A 17,261-nucleotide genomic window follows, 5' to 3' on the forward strand; every position below is an offset into this window, starting at 1 on the left:
GGCAAGCTTAGACACTCTTAATTAACACGCCCAGGACAAAACAAACACACTTGCACGAAAGGATGGGATGGCAGGTATGGTAGGAGGCGAAGGGTCCAGGTAGCTGGTAGGCGTCGAGGTTCGGGCAGGTTGTTCAGCGTTGAGGTCCGGCTCCAGGGTCACGCTCCACTCCACGCGTTGGGTTTGAGGTGAAACCCGGCAAGCAGCGCGGCCAATATTGTCGCGGTAGCGGACTGGCCCTCTCTCTCTCTCTCTCTTCGGCTTGCCTCTGGTGGCTCGACCCTGTCACTCTCCTTCGGTCCGACTTCCAACTCCCAACCAACTCACTGTCGAAGTAGTCCCACGCGGCCGCTTATATTGGCCGATCGCGTATTAAGCTGCCTGGTTTTTGGAAACGCCCATCGGTGAGCTTGCCTCAGCCCTGATTGGTCGCGAGCGCTCACCGGTCCGCCCCTTGATGGTGCGATGAGGGGCCACGCCTTCGTTCCTGGCGCTTGGGTAACTCCTCCCCCTTCTTCTCCAACTCTGCCACGTGGCTTATGGCGTCTTTAGTCGGGCGCAGCGGCTGGCAGAGACGCGCCATATAATTTGGAGAGGGTAAAGCCGCCAAATGAATAGGATGGGAATTTGAGAAGGGGGCTAGGTTATTTGATTAATGCAATGCAGAGTCAAACTATTGGGAACAGATGCTTACCTGAAACACATACTAATGAAATAACTAAAGAAGATCCTATGGTGTTCTACGTGTTGCTCGTGGCCTAACTAGGGTGCTCTCGTTTAACATTAGAAAATGGGGATATTTACAGGGGATTATTTATAAGGGATTATTACAAATATTTACAAAGTGGAGGGTTCTCAAAACCGCAACAATATATATGTATATATATTCTAAGTAGATAATCTCAGGATTGTGCCTCAGGATTATTTTGTGATCCACCTTCTGATTGTTTTTGTTCCCCACCCCCAGACCATGCTAACAGCTATCTCTATGAGCGCAATCGCAACTAACGGGGTCGTCCCAGGTAAGGCACCAGATTTATTGACTTTTGCTTCCCCCCCCCCCCCCCCCCCTCCTGCCCCAAGTTCAGATAACCTATCAAAGTAGGTAGTCCACAAAGCAAACTTTACAAGACCATTACCACTGCAATACTTCTTATCAAGACAGATAGATCGTGTAACACTTTCTCAAAATTGCAGCATATTTATGCATGTACATTTTGGTTTATTTGTATCATGTTGTTGTTGTATAAGCCCAGACAGTTTTCTTGAACAAGCCCGCGAAACGAGGACAGCCAATCAATCCCCCACATCCAGGATGGTGTACCCCACCTTCACAAAGTCAGGGCCACGACAGAATTAGAGAAAGAGAGCGAGAGAGAAGAGACAAGAGGGAAAGGGCTGGTCCATGGGGACTGATCGGCACTCTGACCATGACCACGTTGCCCTGAGGTTTGGCATAACCACGAATCCAGGCAGCAGGGAAGAATGGGGTAGATTTGGCCCTGACTTGTGTTGGGCGGGTTCATCCACCACGAAGAGGCATCCCCGACAGTTGCTTCGTGTCATGTTGAACCAGTATCTTCCAATGACTTCATTTGGATATGTTGGCCCAGCTTTGTCTCAAATTTCTCAGATTTTGGCCTTCATACTTGCTTCTTAACCTTGCCTTCTTGCAACTATTAATTCATTGGGGTTTGGCAAATAAATCTGCTGAATTTAAATTACTTCTGATCTGAACATCTACCCGATTTTACTGGCATGGAAAAATATATCGGATAGCAGAAGCCCATGGTAAATGTACCACGATATAAAAAGAGAAAAGAATGAAGCCTTTTATTTTTGCACTGGTTGAAAGAGCTAAAAAAAATGGGAGGTTACATATTTCATAACAGCAAAGAAAAAAAAACAATTGGGAGAGACAGAGGCAGTGGTCTGTTGCCTATGTACCACCTGGGTTAATTTTTTTGTCTGATTAAAATATATATAATTTTCCCTTAGGTTTGGATTAATTTGGAGCAACTATTGCTTCATTTTTTTTTTTCTCTAAGGAGTGTCTCCATGTTTCAGAGTGGCACAGAGACAGACAGACAGAATTAGCCATATATGTAAATATATATATAGATATATATGCATATTAGGGTGGCACTAAAAAACCGAATGTTTCATAATTATTGTAGGTCTGAGGGTCTGGTTTTGTTTGATCCCATGATAAAACGCTTGGTAAACTTTCAGAGTGATCAAATCATATTTGGAGGTTGCTTATGGTCTCTAAAGTTTCTCTACTGGCGTGGTCAACCCAACACGCACGGTCTAACTCACTCGGCCACCGCGCTCCCTAATAATAATAATAATTATTATTATAATAGTAATAATAATAGGGTACGTTTTTGTTTTTGTTTTTCATCTTAACCCATTAAAGCCCACTGGAAACAATAGTTGCCAGTGATTTATGTTCATTATTTTTGAAGTTTATGAATTATTAATGATCAGATTATATTTGTCTATGTTGCAGTTTGTTATGTAATACACTACTCACAATAAGTTAGGGATATTGGCAGGTGCTTTGGTGTGGTTGATTTTGTGTATTAATTATGTTGAAAAAGGTTGTTGGTCCTAATTCTATGGTTATTAATGAGTGTGAAAAAACACAGCATTCTTGATTTCAAAACCCTAACCCTAACCCCTATAAAAAAAAAAAACTCACTCCCACAATATCCCCAACTTATTGTGAGTAGTGTATGGATGGACATAATAATGTAATTGTAATATTATTATATAATTGTATGTAATTATACAATTTTGTATTGTATGCTCACCACAACAAGCTATGTTGCGGTGAGCAACCCCTAAATATTATACGATTTTTGCATAAAATTTTACGTGTGTGATTTCTACAATAAATGGAACCACTTTGAATGGTAAGACCATAATTTTCATGTTTGAAATTTTACCCCTATTTTAGTGCCACCCTAATGCATATACATACAATATATGTAGATGTATATATATATATATATATAAATATATATATATATATAGTCACGTGAAAAAGTAAGTACACCCCATGTAAAGTTTTGACTTTTTCAACATATTTCAACATACAGCTATTTGATCTTCATTTCAACAATATTGATAGATAAACGTGATATAATATAACAAATATCATGAAACATTTACATTTTGTAGTCCATTGTATAATTTAAATAAACATAAATGCAAATTTCGCTTGTGGAAAAAGTAAGTACACCCTTACATTTATCACTACTTCAAATACCTAAAATTAGAATCAGGTGCACCAGCTCAGGTGCAAATGATTAAAACATCGTTAGAGAGAATCTTGGAGGAACCTGTCTTATTTAAACCTCAGACATTTAGTTTGGTTTGCTCTTTGTTGTTGAAGTGTGTGGCGTCGCCATACCTAGATCAAAAGAGCTCTCTGAGGCCTTGAGAAAGAAGGTTATAGATGCCTACGAATCTGGGAAGGGATTTAAAAAGATCAACCAAACAATTTGAAATCAATCATTCGACTGTCCGGAAGATCATCTACAAGTGGAGAAGATTCCAAACAACTGCCAACTTGTTCAGGCCAGGTCGCCCCAGCAAGTTCAGGTCGAGAGCAGCCACAAGATGCTGAAAGAAGTCTCTAAGAACCCCAGAATGTCATCACGGGACCTACAGGTAGCTCTTGCCACTGTTGATGTCAAAGTGCACGAGTCTACAATTAGAAAGAGGCTGCACAAATTTGATCTGCATGGGAGGTGTGCCAGGAGGAAACCTTTGCTGTCCAGAAAGAACATCAGGGCAAGACTAAAGTTTGCCAATGAACACCGAGGCAAAAACCAGCACTTCTGGAACAATGTGCTCTGGACAGATGAGTCAAAGGTAGAGCTATTTGGCCATAGTACCAGAAGACATGTTTGGCGAAAACCAAAGACAGCATTTGACCACAAGAACCTGATACCAACTGTAAAGCATGGTGGTGGAAATATTTTGGTTTATTTCCACCACCATGGTGGAAATAAACCGGGTTTTCCGGATATTTCCAAATACAACATGACAATGACCCTAAACATACAAGTAAATCCACCAAGGAATGGCTGAAAAGAAAGAAATGGAGGGTTCTGGAATGGCCAAGTCAAAGCCCGGATCTAAATCCCATCAAGATGTTGTGGGGGGATTTGAAACGAGCTGTGCATGCAAGAAACCCCTCAAACATCGCACAGCTGAAATAATTCTGCATGGAGGAGTGGGCAAAAATTTCTCCCAGTCGATGTCAGAGACTGGCAGACAGTTATAAGAAACGCCTACTTGAGGTTGTTTCTGCCAAAGGGGGCAATACCACCTATTAGAGCCAAGGGTGTACTTACTTTTTCCACATGCGAAATTTGCATTTATGTTTATTTAAATTATACAATGGACTACAAAATGTAAATGTTTCATGATATTTGTTATATTATATCACCTTTATCTATCAATATTGTTGAAATGAAGATCAAATAGCTGTATGTCGAAATATGTTGAAAAAGTCAAAACATTACATGGGGTGTACTTACTTTTTCATGTGACTGTATATATATATATATATATATATATGTATATGTATTTACATGTATATGTATGTATTTACATGCACATGTATGTATTTACATGCACATGTATGTATTTACATGCATATGTTATGTATTTACATGCATATGCATGTATTTACATGTATATATATATATTTACACCTCGGCCCCAATATTTGCTGGGGATATGTTCCTGGAAAGTGCCGCGAAAGTTGGAACTGCGATTGTGGGTGCATTGTTCCAGGCATTTGAAAATCTGTGAATGTCGATGAAAATCTGTGAATGTCGATGAAAATCTGTGAATGTCGATGAAAATCCCGTGAATGTCGATGAAAATCTGTGAATGTCGATGAAAATCTGTGAATGTCGATGAAAATCTGTGAATGTAGATGAAAATCCCGTGAATGTCGATGAAAATCTGTGAATGTCGATGAAAATCTGTGAATGTCGATGAAAATCTGTGAATGTAGATGAAAATCCCGTGAATGTCCATGAAAATCTGTGAATGTATGACGTGACATTGTTTCAATGGGAAAAGGGGAGATAGGTTATCGGTTTCCGGCGGTTTGCTGATTCATGGGGGAAATTTTTTAAAGTTTAAAATGTTTTCGACCATGAATGCACATGATTACAGTTTCATTAAAATATCTTTCAAATAAAAACTAGAACGACACTTTGACGTCACGTCGACCGATGTGCCTCCGCCCACATTGTTACATCATTATAATACTTGTACCAAGTTTGATTTAAATCCATTCAGCTGTTCTCAAGTTATCACATTTTCACCTGACATGATCATTTTACCTGACATAAATCCAGACATAAATCCATTCTGACCTTTGACCTCATTACCCCCAAATGTAATTGGTTCATGTTTACATCATTATAATACCTGTATCAAGTTTTAATTTAAATCCCTTCAGCTGTTCACAAGTTATCACATTTTTACCTGACATGACGTCTGACCTTTGGCCTCGGGACCCCAAAATCTAATCAGTTAATCTTTACATCATTATACATATCTGTACCAAGTTTGAATTGGATTACTTCAGCCGTTCCCAAGTTATAGACATATTACAGACTTCGACCTTTGACCTCTTGACTCCAAATTATAATCAGTTAATCTTTACATCATTATACATATGGCTGCATCAAGTTTGAATGAGATCACTTCAGTTGTTCTCAAGTTATATACATATTACAGACTTTGACATTTGACCTCTTGACCCCAAAATGTAATCAGTTCATCTTTACATCATTCTACATAATTGTACCAAATTTGGTCATAATCTCATCACTGGTTCCACAAGTTGTCATGGTAACAGGATTTTTACCTAACATGACCTCTGACCTTTTGCCTTTGACTTTGTGACCCCAAAATCTAATCGGTTCATCTTTACCTCATTATACATACCTGCACCAAGTTTGACGAATATCCCTTCAGCCGTTCTCAAGTTATCATGGTCACTAAAACCTATCACGGACGGACGGACAACCTGAAAACATAATGCCTACGGCGACGTCGTCGGCGGAGGCCTAAAAACGACAACAGCAGGTACCGCTTCCAATTTATTGAATGAATGAGCTACAGTTTATTAAAAGTGGTTAACCATACTGTACTGCGGAATTTAAAAAAACAACAACAGCAGGTACCGTTTCCAATTTATTGAATGAATGAGCTACAGTTTATTAAAAGTGGTTAACCATACTGTACTGCGGAATTTAAAAAAACAACAACAGCAGGTACCGCTTCCAATTTATTGAATGAATGAGCTACAGTTTATTAAAAGTGGTTAACCATACTGTACTGCGGAATTTTAAAAAACAACAACAGCAGGTACCGTTTCCAATTTATTGAATGAATGAGCTACAGTTTATTAAAAGTGGTTAACCATACTGTACTGCGGAATTTAAAAAAACAACAACAGCAGGTACCGCTTCCAATTTATTGAATGAATGAGCTACAGTTTATTAAAAGTGGTTAACCATACTGTACTGCGGAATTTAAAAAAACAACAACAGCAGGTACCGTTTCCAATTTATTGAATGAATGAGCTACAGTTTATTAAAAGTGGTTAACCATACTGTACTGCGGAATTTAAAAAAACAACAACAGCAGGTACCGTTTCCAATTTATTGAATGAATGAGCTACAGTTTATTAAAAGTGGTTAACCATACTGCACTGCGGAATTTAAAGAAACAACAACAGCAGGTACCGTTTCCAATTTTTATTTCCACAAACATACACAACTTTTCAAATGATGATTGATCATTATGAATAATTAAAATCAAATGAACTCCTCTAAGTTTGAAGTCTGAATGAGACCCAAATATGTATGTGTGTGTATATATATATATATAAATGCAGAAAAGAAAACCCGGTTCCACCAGGCTGTTTCGAGGGAATTAGTTCCCATTAGAGTGGAATATTTAATGGAAAATGTGTCTTCAAGTCGTCAGTACCCCTTTCTTCTTCAACCGCTCCTCCCCAATCCAAAATCATCAAGCCCCACTCCCAAACCCCAAGTCCTCGTCCTTCCCCTCCAACCCCAAATATAAGGCTTCAATTCCAATACTCCTACCGTCTACACTCCAAGACTTCAACCCCCCTCCCCACCGCAACTCATCCACTCCCCACAACACTCCAAATCACCCCTCCCCCACCCCTCCTCCAGCGCCCCCCCCCCGCACCCTCAAAGTGTAAACCTTCCCCTCCCAACTCTGTTCATCTTTGTTCTACCTTCCCCTTCCAAACACCAATCTCCTGTCCTCCCCCCTCCCTCTCCCTCATAAAAGCAAAAGCACATTCTTACATCAATCACACATTCTTTAATCAGATAGACAGATGGATGGATAGGTTTAGGTAGACAGACAATACAAAATTGTATTACACAGATGTTACACAGGGGCATTCTTACAACAAACAGACTGTCAGACAGACAGGTATAAAGACACAGACAGGTATATAGATAAGATAGATAGACATACACGCAGACACAAAGATAGATAGACAGACATCCCCAAAGTGTCCTTCGCCAAGAGAAGCTTGTTCTCACCGGCGTCCTGCTCAAATTATAAATTCCTGCCCTGACTAACTAACTGGGAAGGCAATGGCAAACCACCCAGTAAATGCCCTTGCCAAGCAGCCAAGGATAATTCCCCTTTTGGATGCAGAGAAAGAGTTTAATTAGAAAACAGACACGTTATGCTTCACACACAATGGGCACAGACAGGCACATTGGATATAAAATGGCTTCTAATTGAAAGTTGTCAAGACTCCTATATAGGGACTCCAGTTCCATTTGTACTAGAATGCATTTGTTTCCAATATAATTAAGTTTTCTTGTTGACTTAAATGGATGAAAAGGAAGTTATTCGTTGGATTGAATCACTTGTGGTTGTAGATTTTTTTTTTTTACTGCTGGTGGGTATGCAAACCAGCAATACTTAGATTATACACTTCCTATGAAACTTCATGTTTCCACTGACAAGGCATTGTTAGAACGTCTTTCTGTACACCTCACATGTACATAAAAAGATAGCGCAAGCAACATTAAGGAGTCTCAGGGTCTGTTTTTGAGGTATATAGATAAGATAGACAGACATACACGCAGACACAAAGATAGATAGACAGACATCCCAAAGTCTCAGGGTCTGTTTTTGAGTAAACATTGTTTCAAATTGAGTGTGGAATCGTTATCGAGTTTGCTATAAAAATCGTTTGATAGCGTAATAGTAACTCTCTGTAAAGACTGCAAAGGTTTCTTGACGACGTAACTGGGAAGCAAACCAGCCACACTGAGATTATACACCACCCATGAAAGTTTGTGCTTCCACACACACAAGGTATTGTCAGAGCGTTCTTTTGTATGCCTCACATATTCATGAAAATTTAATGGAAGCATTAGTAATGGAGTCCCAGTTTCCATTTGCAAAATAACTGGTTGGTCAGTGAAAGGAAATCGAAATCATTTTTCCCCCCTCCAGATTTTTCTTTGAAAGCATAATTAATATAGTCATTAACTGTTAAGACTGACAAGTTTTCTCAGTAAAGTAAATCGAACGAATGTAATGATTAATTCACAGAATTGACTGAATAGGTTGAGGTTTTTTTTTGACAGAATTTTTTTTTTAAACTTACGGTACGAACCAATGACTCTGAGTATATACACCACATGCGCAACAAAAATGCAAATAACTTGGTAATTGCATGAATTTTGATATTTGTAAACCTCTACCTGCACTGTATGGACCCAAGAGCTCTTAAATGATGTATCATTCAGCATTGCACGTGATGTAATTACGAAGTTTGCCCCGATCAGACGCAGTCAGGCAAGTTGCATACATATACACTACCAGTCAAAAGTTTAAGTACACTTATAAGTGTTAAGTACACCAGTAAAGTACCTAAACTTTTGACTGGTAATGTATATATATATTGTTATGTCGGTAGGGTAGCAATATGTAGAGCCAGGTAGATCTGTGTAGGTAGGTATTCGTCTGTCGCGGTAAGGAATCTGCCCTGTAATAAGTTTCATGTGTAGGCGTTTTGTCGGTTAAGAGTATACCTGTGAGCATACCAGGATGTTCAAGTGATAAGTAGCGTAGGGATTAAAGAGTAGCGCCCCTGTGTGTCACACCTGGTAGCTAAACCTTTGTCCCTTATGGCAATGCACACCAACATAGACATGTAGTTAGGTCCCTAGTGCAACACTAAATAATTCCCTTCCCTGACATGACTTTGAAAGACGAACAGGCAAGGAAACCAGGCCGGGGCACCGCCGATGATGGCCGCTGCCAATTACACCTCCGACAGGCCGAGCCACATCGAGTGCCACGCGCTATGACCACGAAACAGGGAACGAGTGAAGGGGCAGCGCGGTAGGCACGGACCTCCAGCCGGCAAGTCGGTGGAGGGCACTGATTGGGTGGCGCGCCAGGGCTGACGTCACCACCGCGGGAAGGTTATTTATGGGAGCGCCGAACGCCATTTTCCCTCTTGCGGCTCTTGCGGTTCGTGCTCTTGCAGATTCCTGGCCCTGGCAGTCCTGGTGCGATCTCAAGTGGAGAAAGTCCTGTCCCTGGTTGAGTTGGCTTGAGAGTTGGCTTATCGATCGTGTGTGAAGATCGACCTCGTGGTGCTTGGAGCGGTGCTTGTGCTTGGAGCGGTGCTCAGTGCTGTGGTGCAGGAGCGAGGGACTTTGTGGGTGCATCGGGGCCGAACGGAGCCGTGTTGGACGGCGGACAAGACAAGACGAGGGACAGATAAGGCCAATCCCCATTACATTTTACACGCCGAGACAATTATTTTCCTTTAATCCATTCCTGTGTCTGTTGTTGAGTCTGGTGTGCGGGATCCCGATTTAGGACATTTTATTACCGGCGCGTGCTTTTCCTGTCCTTGCCTTTTTACCTTAATAAACCCTTGTATTATTTTCCCTTCCCATTCAAAATCTTGGTTGTTCGCTTGAATTAATTTCCTTGCAGGATCGAAGCTGCCGTCAGCGCGATCCAGGTAAGCTTTTGCCACAGCCTTCCATTTTCCTTCTTCTTCCCGCGTTTCATAGCCGAATCCGTGTTTGGCCGTTGCCTCAATTAAAACCGTTTAGGCCTATCCACGGTCTCTGGTGTTAACCGGAGTCAAACGACAATATATATATATATTGTTGCGGTTTTAGAACCCTCACTTGTAAATAACTCTTGTAAATATCTCATTATTAAAAGGTTGAAGGTAGCACCCCTAGTTAGTCCACAAGCAACACGTAGGTCACCATAGAACTTCAGTTATTTCATTAATATGTGTTTTAGATAAGGCCGTGTTTCCAATAGTTGAATCTGCGTTGCTTCAATCAAATAAGAAGTAGGCCCATTTCATTTCGTCCATTTTGCGACCTCCCTCTCCAAGCAACGCCATTACGCGCCTTTGTTAGCAGCGTTCGCTGCCTCGCTGGGCTTCCGCTCAAACGACGCCATAAGCCATGCGGTTAGGCCCGAGAAAAGGGGGCGGAACGCCAAGAAGAAGGTGTGGCATGTCAACCAGCCATCAAAGGCGTGGCCGGTAAGCCCTCACCAGCCAACCAGGGCTGAGGTGAGATCGCCGACGGGCGTGGTTTTGAGGCGCGCGGAGCGATCTTTGCTCGCGTTATATAAGCACGAGCGCAAAGCCCTTTCGAAGGACTCTCGCGAAGCACTCCAGTGGAAGGTTGGCGGTAAAAAGGACTGATACGGAGCGCACCTTTGTGAAAGGACTCGGATGGGAGAGAGCGCATTTTCAAAGAACCCAGCAGAGCAAGAAGAAGAAGAAGAGCGCGCTGCCGCTGGTATTAGAGAACTGTGGAGAGGGTGCGTTTAGCACGACCGTACAAATATTACGTAGGCAGTACACCAGCTTCCCCATGCTATATAACTGTCCGGACGCGTTCCAATACGGGTGGAGCTGCCTGCCGGGTTTCGCCCGCTGGACCGGAGTCGACTGGAGCCTGGACCCCATTGCCGGACCTTCCATCTACCAACTACAATCCCCGTGTGAGTGTGTATGTTTGTCCTGGGGTATTAGAGTAAGACTGTTTTTAAGGCTGCCCTGTGTTCTGCTTCTACCTCTTCCTTTCCTGTACATCCTTTCGTTTCCTCTTCTTTCTGTATATTTGTAATAAACCCATCTTTGTTCTTCCTACCTTCTGGTTTCCTCTCCATCCGATCGCATCCGTCCTTTCTATCATTGGGTAAACGTGGCACGATTGAAACCGCTCAGAATCGGGTTTCGTCTCTTTGTTAATAGCTCGGATCGCGGATTGCCATCCGCTCGGCATTTTCCATCGTATCCGTGGTTCGAGCGGGAGTTATTCCCTCGTTTCCGGCCGGCGTTGGTACTTCGGTAGTAGTGAACCCCTAGGCCTAACAAACCCTATCTAACGCCGCGCCGGGAAGGACGTTATAACCGCCAGGACTCGGGTCGTCCAGAGAAAAAGACAAGGGGATTAACCCCCCCCCCCCTTTGATAAGGGGAGCACTGACCCCCGAGATCCGTAACAATATATTAACGGTGAATTAATGGGGGTAGAAAGATCAAGGTTTTGGATGGAGGGTGGTGGTGATAAGATAAGAGATGGTGGTGAACAGCTGTTTTAAAGACCTGGAGGGAGGAGTTGGATTGAAGAGAGTGAGGGAGTTGTTCCAGAGGAGGGAGAAAAGGGGAATGAAAGAGTTAAGGTGAGCAGAGAGTCTTGATTTTGGCAGTTTCACCAGAAGAGGGTTGCAGGCAGATCTTGTGCGACCTGAAGAAATATTTGGGGGACAGAGCACAGACAGGGCTGGGGGGGCAAGGCAAGATAGGAGTCGGTAGAAGACAGAAAGACCACCAACCTAACCTGTCTGCGGTGGTGAGTGAGAAAGGCCCTCAGAATCAGCTTCATCGTGGGAGATTCCAATGATTCTGAAGGTTTTGGCATGGCAAATGTTGTGTGGTAGTTGCTGGGGCTAACACATGCATGTGTGAGGTCCCTCAGATGCTCGTTTGTTGGGAACATTTTGACGAAATCTCAAAAGGTGCTTGGATTCCTTTATATTGCTCTCTCAATAATTATATATTTTTTGTGGTATATTTGCACGTTTGTAAAAATCTCTGTTCTTATGGTACATTGTATTAACAACTGTGGTAATGAATGGCAGATGACTCATGTAGGTAGTGTGGCTTCCCTCTGAGCTATCAGGTTGAATATTTGAACATGACTCAGGCTCTGTGCAGCAGTACCAGCTTGGATCACTGCATTTTGGAATATGCAATCCATTACTTTTGGCAGACACGTTGATATGACCCTCCCATCCGCCATCACTCAATTTTCCACGGTTGATTCTGTAATATATTCTCAAAAGATTATGCATTAGACCATGTTCAAATTTCTTGAAAGCCAATGACCATCATCATCATCATCATCACCATCCATGCCCTATGCAGAGCATTGGAGCTGCCGAAGCAGTTAATATGCTGCAATCCTAGACAAGTCACTACTCCGACACAGGAAGTTAGGGTAGAAATTTGGAATTTGGCCATGATATTGGTGATAGCTCGCCTACTCTACGCCAAGGACACAGTGGGGTTTTTAACGTCTATCAACTACTACCGGCAGGCTCAAGTCAGTTTACCGTCCAATCGAGGGATGGCGGCACGCACGTTGATAAATCACCCTGCCTGTGAAACACCAGGATGACAGTTTATAGTTGGGGTCGGGATTCAAACCCAGGCCAGACAGCTTCGAGGCGAGTGTGCGTACATCCAGGTCATCCTCGATCAATGAACTTTTCATCCCTCGAGAATGTGCTTTTCTACCCCCGCTAATTCACCCAGATCCACTTTTTTGAAATTCCAACTTCTTCCCTGGAAGTCCTTGCAGTCCATGTGTTTTATACCTCTCCCACCTCCCCCCCCCCAAGCCCTCTCCCTTCCACATTTCTCCCGATGTCCCTGCTCTCAAATGTTGTGTTTGTGTCCTTCCCCCCCTCTCCCCATCTTGTGTACCGCTCCCCTTATTTTGTGTTGTGTGTGTCGGTTTGACTTTTTGGGTGATTAATGTTCGCTCTTTCACGAGCCTCGATCTTGTATCCAAAAATAAATAAATCCTGCCATCCCTGTAACCCGCTAAGGAAGGGGGAGCTGGAGGACCAGTTCACTGCATCAACAGTTTCACCGTGTCCTATGGTACCCATAGTTTGCACAACCCAGGGAATAATGTGACATTCAACAAAGCAAGTTCGTGATTTTGTTTCAGTCATGTATCCATTTTGACGTGTTGCATGACTGCTGTACGTCTCCAGTGTACAAGACTCAAACCATTTTCAGTTTGGACAACTGTTAATCTTTTTTATTGTGTCGTACTCAGCCGGAGGCTCGTACTTCATGATATCTCGGTCACTGGGCCCAGAGTTCGGTGGAGCTGTCGGTCTCTGTTTCTACTTGGGCACCACTTTTGCTGCAGCCATGTACATCCTTGGGGCTGTTGAGATCCTCATCGTGAGTCGTTTAATAACTTCTTTGCTTATTGCTCACTTCCTACCCCCAAGAAAATGATTGCCCCCCCCCCCCCCCCCTCAGTGTGGTTACAAGTGTGCTATCTTCTTCAATTTATATGTCTTCCCCTCCCTCACCGAACAACAGAAGTACATTTCTCCAGCCGCAGCCATTTTCAGTGCAGATAAGCCAGAAGACGAAGCCTCCGCCATGTTGAACAACATGCGTGTTTATGGCACCTGTTTTCTCACCTGCATGGCGACCGTCGTGTTTGTGGGTGTCAAATACGTGAACAAGTTTGCCTCGATTTTCCTGCTTTGTGTCATCGGCTCCATCGTATCGATCTACGTTGGAGTTGTCAAAACGGCCATTGAGCCACCCCAGTTCCCGTGAGATCATCCAAACCTTTCCTTGTTCTTTCAGTTTTTAATTGTTTTGGATTTTTTTTCTTTTTTTTTCTCTGTTGTGACTCTGTCGTCGGAAAAGTGACTTGAAAACCTTTTCACTATCTCTTTAAACTTTACAGATGAGCATAACACTAAATGGAGTTGAAATGTTATTTTGTCGGAGCAGACTTGCGTATACAGAGAGATTGGTTTGGCAGAGTTCTTGCTAAACTAAAGAGATTGTCCTCATCGATGTTGAGTTTTTTAGCGAACGTGTTCCTCCACACCTGTCACGGCCCATCCATGTCACCCCCGCCAGTGTCTGCATGCTGGGAAACCGAACGCTAAATCAGAATGACTTTGATGAGTGCTCCAAGACCGTGCTCCAGGGGAATGACACAATCACAACCTTACTGTGGTCTCATTTCTGCGACTCCTCGATGCTCAACGCTACCTGTGACCCATACTTCGCTGCGAACAACATTACCGAGATCCAGGGCATTCCGGGCATCACATCTGGCGTCATTCGTCGTAAGTGACCCATACTCCCATCCGCCCCTCACCCTCCACACTCCTTCCCGTCACTCCCTCATATGTGTCATTGGTGGCTTGCAAAGCGAGTCGAATGTGAAACAGCTGTCTGATGCCGGTGTGCGGGTTGTAAAGTTTTATAAACCTGTGATGGTTTTACACCATTATTGATTTGTGGGTGATGCTCTCTGGTACTGACCTATGGAGAGCATTTCCTCCCAGCTTCCTCATTCATTGAGACCAACATCCGGTTTTCCTGATGCTGGTTTACTTTCACACGTGAATGTGAAGTTCCTCAATGTTCACGTTTTTAAGACCACTTTTCTGGGTCATTTCTGTTCTTACGGTAACTTTTTCCTCCTCATCAAACTGTGTTCTGTAATGGCTTCCGAGTGTAAATATCTCTCCTTTAAGACACAAATTCTGTCATTGGTTCAGTCGCTCGGCCAGAACAAATTGATTACTGGTGGTTCTTGTGCAACCACCCGGCTGCTGGCTGCATCATTTTTCTGTGGGCGTGTCTGCTGCTGATGCAATGCCTCTCTATAACCAGTTATCTGGTACTCATTTTGCCGACCTCGGAAGTATGACAGGCTGAGTCAACCCCACCTGGTGTTAATTCAACGGGATTCAAACTCAGGACCTTAGGATCCCAAGCCCGCCGCCCTAACCATTAGGCCAACACAAGGTGATAACTGATTACGATACATCCTCTAATACCCACCTTGTTATCCCCATGCCTTTTGAAAAATGCGGCAGGATAATGTAATTGGGTCTGTCTGTCCGTCCGTCCGTCATGCTATCTCCTCCTAAACGGTTGTGCAGAAATTCACTAAACTTGGTAGTTATGATCACCACATGGCAAGACGGTGTGAGGGCAGTATCATTTTTGGCTCTGCCCCGTTGGGTGGGGTCAAAAGGTCAAGTACGGGGAAAAAATGCAATTACGGGCATATTTCTAAACATTTCAATGAATCTTTGTATATGCAATCAACATTGGGGCCTGGTGTTGGCTTAGCGGTTAAGGTGCCGGCTTGGGATCCTAGGATCCTGGGTTCGAATCCCGGTCGATCGCTGAATTAACACCCGGGGGATTGACTCAGCCTGTCATCCCTCCGAGGTCGGCAAATTGAGTACCAGGTCACTGGTATTTCCCTGTGTGTCGCAAGAGGCGACTAACCTGGTTGGTGGCAGGAAGAGACATCCGGCCATAAAACATCATTTCAAAAAGGGGACCATGGTGCCCGAAAAAGGCCAACCCCTGCTCTGCGGTGAAAAATGGCCTCTAAAGGTGGTTCCTCTATTGGGGAACGAATGAGATATGTAACGAATTTTTGGATTTGACTCTCGGTTCCTGCCCCAGGGGGTGGGGTCTTGTGGTCACAGGGGTCAAAACGGACAAAAAAAATGTAACTAAAAATTTTATATTGGGTTATACCTGGTGAAACGTTTTGCCATCTTTCAACATTGCTTTCGGTGGGAAGCGTGGGCATTTTCGATGGCTCGACGTCGACGATGCTCTAGTTTTTCATTTGTGATTATTCCAGCTGACACTATTTTGTGTGATTCTATTGTTGTATGATTCAGGGAAAGGTAATTTCCTTACTGCCCTGACTATGCTCAATTGTAATTGGTTCACGAGTTATCAAGTGACCACTATATTCGTCATGTGTGTGCGTCTGTCTGTGTGTCTGTCTGTCCGCAGCATAACTACCCGATGATATCATCCGATCTTGATGAAACTTGGGTGGGAGGTTGATATCATGATCTAGTTGTGTCCTGCCTAAAGTGGGCGTATTGCACCCATTGTGGGCGGAGCCACGCCCAGAAAATATGTCTTTTTAGGGGGTAATCGAGTTCAAGCTACATCTTCTCCGAGGGGTTTGGTGGAATCTGACAGGGGTTTCGATATTTGGTTAGGCCAATGTCATGTGTCCAGCCCCACGGAGCTCGATGTTTTTTTTTTTTCATTTCATTTTTCACCGAATTTTCGGTATTGTGTAGCTAACTAACCTCATAACTGATTATACACTATTTTCTATCTCATTTCAAGGTCAGTAACCTTCGTTTTGACATTTCCAGGCCTGGCCTGTCCGGGCCTGTTTCGGTTATAGTCCGTCCTTTGTCATTGAATACCGCTCGCTCGTGAACCATCGTCGTCTCCTGACTTGTCTTGTCTAATTATTGCACTTGCTCTGCTGTTCATCCTGTGCCATGATCTATACAGAGTGTCCGTTCTGCCGAAGCAGTTTCTGGGCTCGGGGTTACAATCCTGGATTGGCAGCTGCTCCAAGCCAGGATACTTGACAGAATGTGCAGGAATTTGGAATATGTTTCAGGGTGTGGTGTTAGCTCACCGAATCTTCGCGAAGGGCATAGTGCAATTAATGTCGGCAGACCGTTTTTTCCGTTCATTTTAGCGTCCATCCTAGGGACGGCACAAACTGTGCCTTGCCATGCCTGTGAAACACCAGGATGACAGGTTATAGCTGGGTCGGGATTCAAACCCAGGCTAGACAGCTTAGAGGTAAGCGTGGCTATGCTATTGCCATTTTAAAAAAGTTATATATTTCGAGGAATTAAGATCGTCACTCATATGCCTCATATTGCCCTGGAAGTGCCTCTCTGTCATGGCCAACAGGCAGGCCTCACTGCTCTCAGAAACCATCAGGATAGCCTGCACCAAAGATTGATTGATGAGATTGCTTCTTCACCCAAAAGCATGGATTTATAAAATATATAAATTTTGATACAAGAGTATCCATGCTTTT

At 43.3% G+C, this 17,261-nt stretch overlaps 1 protein-coding gene across 1 annotated transcript in view; it reads left to right on the plus strand.

Annotated features, from left to right (window-relative positions):
- Positions 1 to 17,261, plus strand: part of LOC137427127 (solute carrier family 12 member 5-like) — a 369,173-nt gene that overhangs the window by 250,577 nt on the left and 101,335 nt on the right. Inside the window, exons 5-8 of the mRNA XM_068116316.2 lie at positions 968 to 1,022; positions 13,446 to 13,576; positions 13,721 to 13,962; positions 14,279 to 14,490. Coding sequence (XP_067972417.2) covers positions 968 to 1,022; positions 13,446 to 13,576; positions 13,721 to 13,962; positions 14,279 to 14,490 — 640 coding nt within the window. The remainder of the gene's footprint in view (positions 1 to 967; positions 1,023 to 13,445; positions 13,577 to 13,720; positions 13,963 to 14,278; positions 14,491 to 17,261) is intronic.

The sequence above is a fragment of the Myxine glutinosa genome, chromosome 5 (assembly GCF_964187855.1).
Source record: "Myxine glutinosa chromosome 5, kmMyxGlut1.1, whole genome shotgun sequence".
Classification (NCBI taxonomy): domain Eukaryota; kingdom Metazoa; phylum Chordata; class Myxini; order Myxiniformes; family Myxinidae; genus Myxine; species Myxine glutinosa.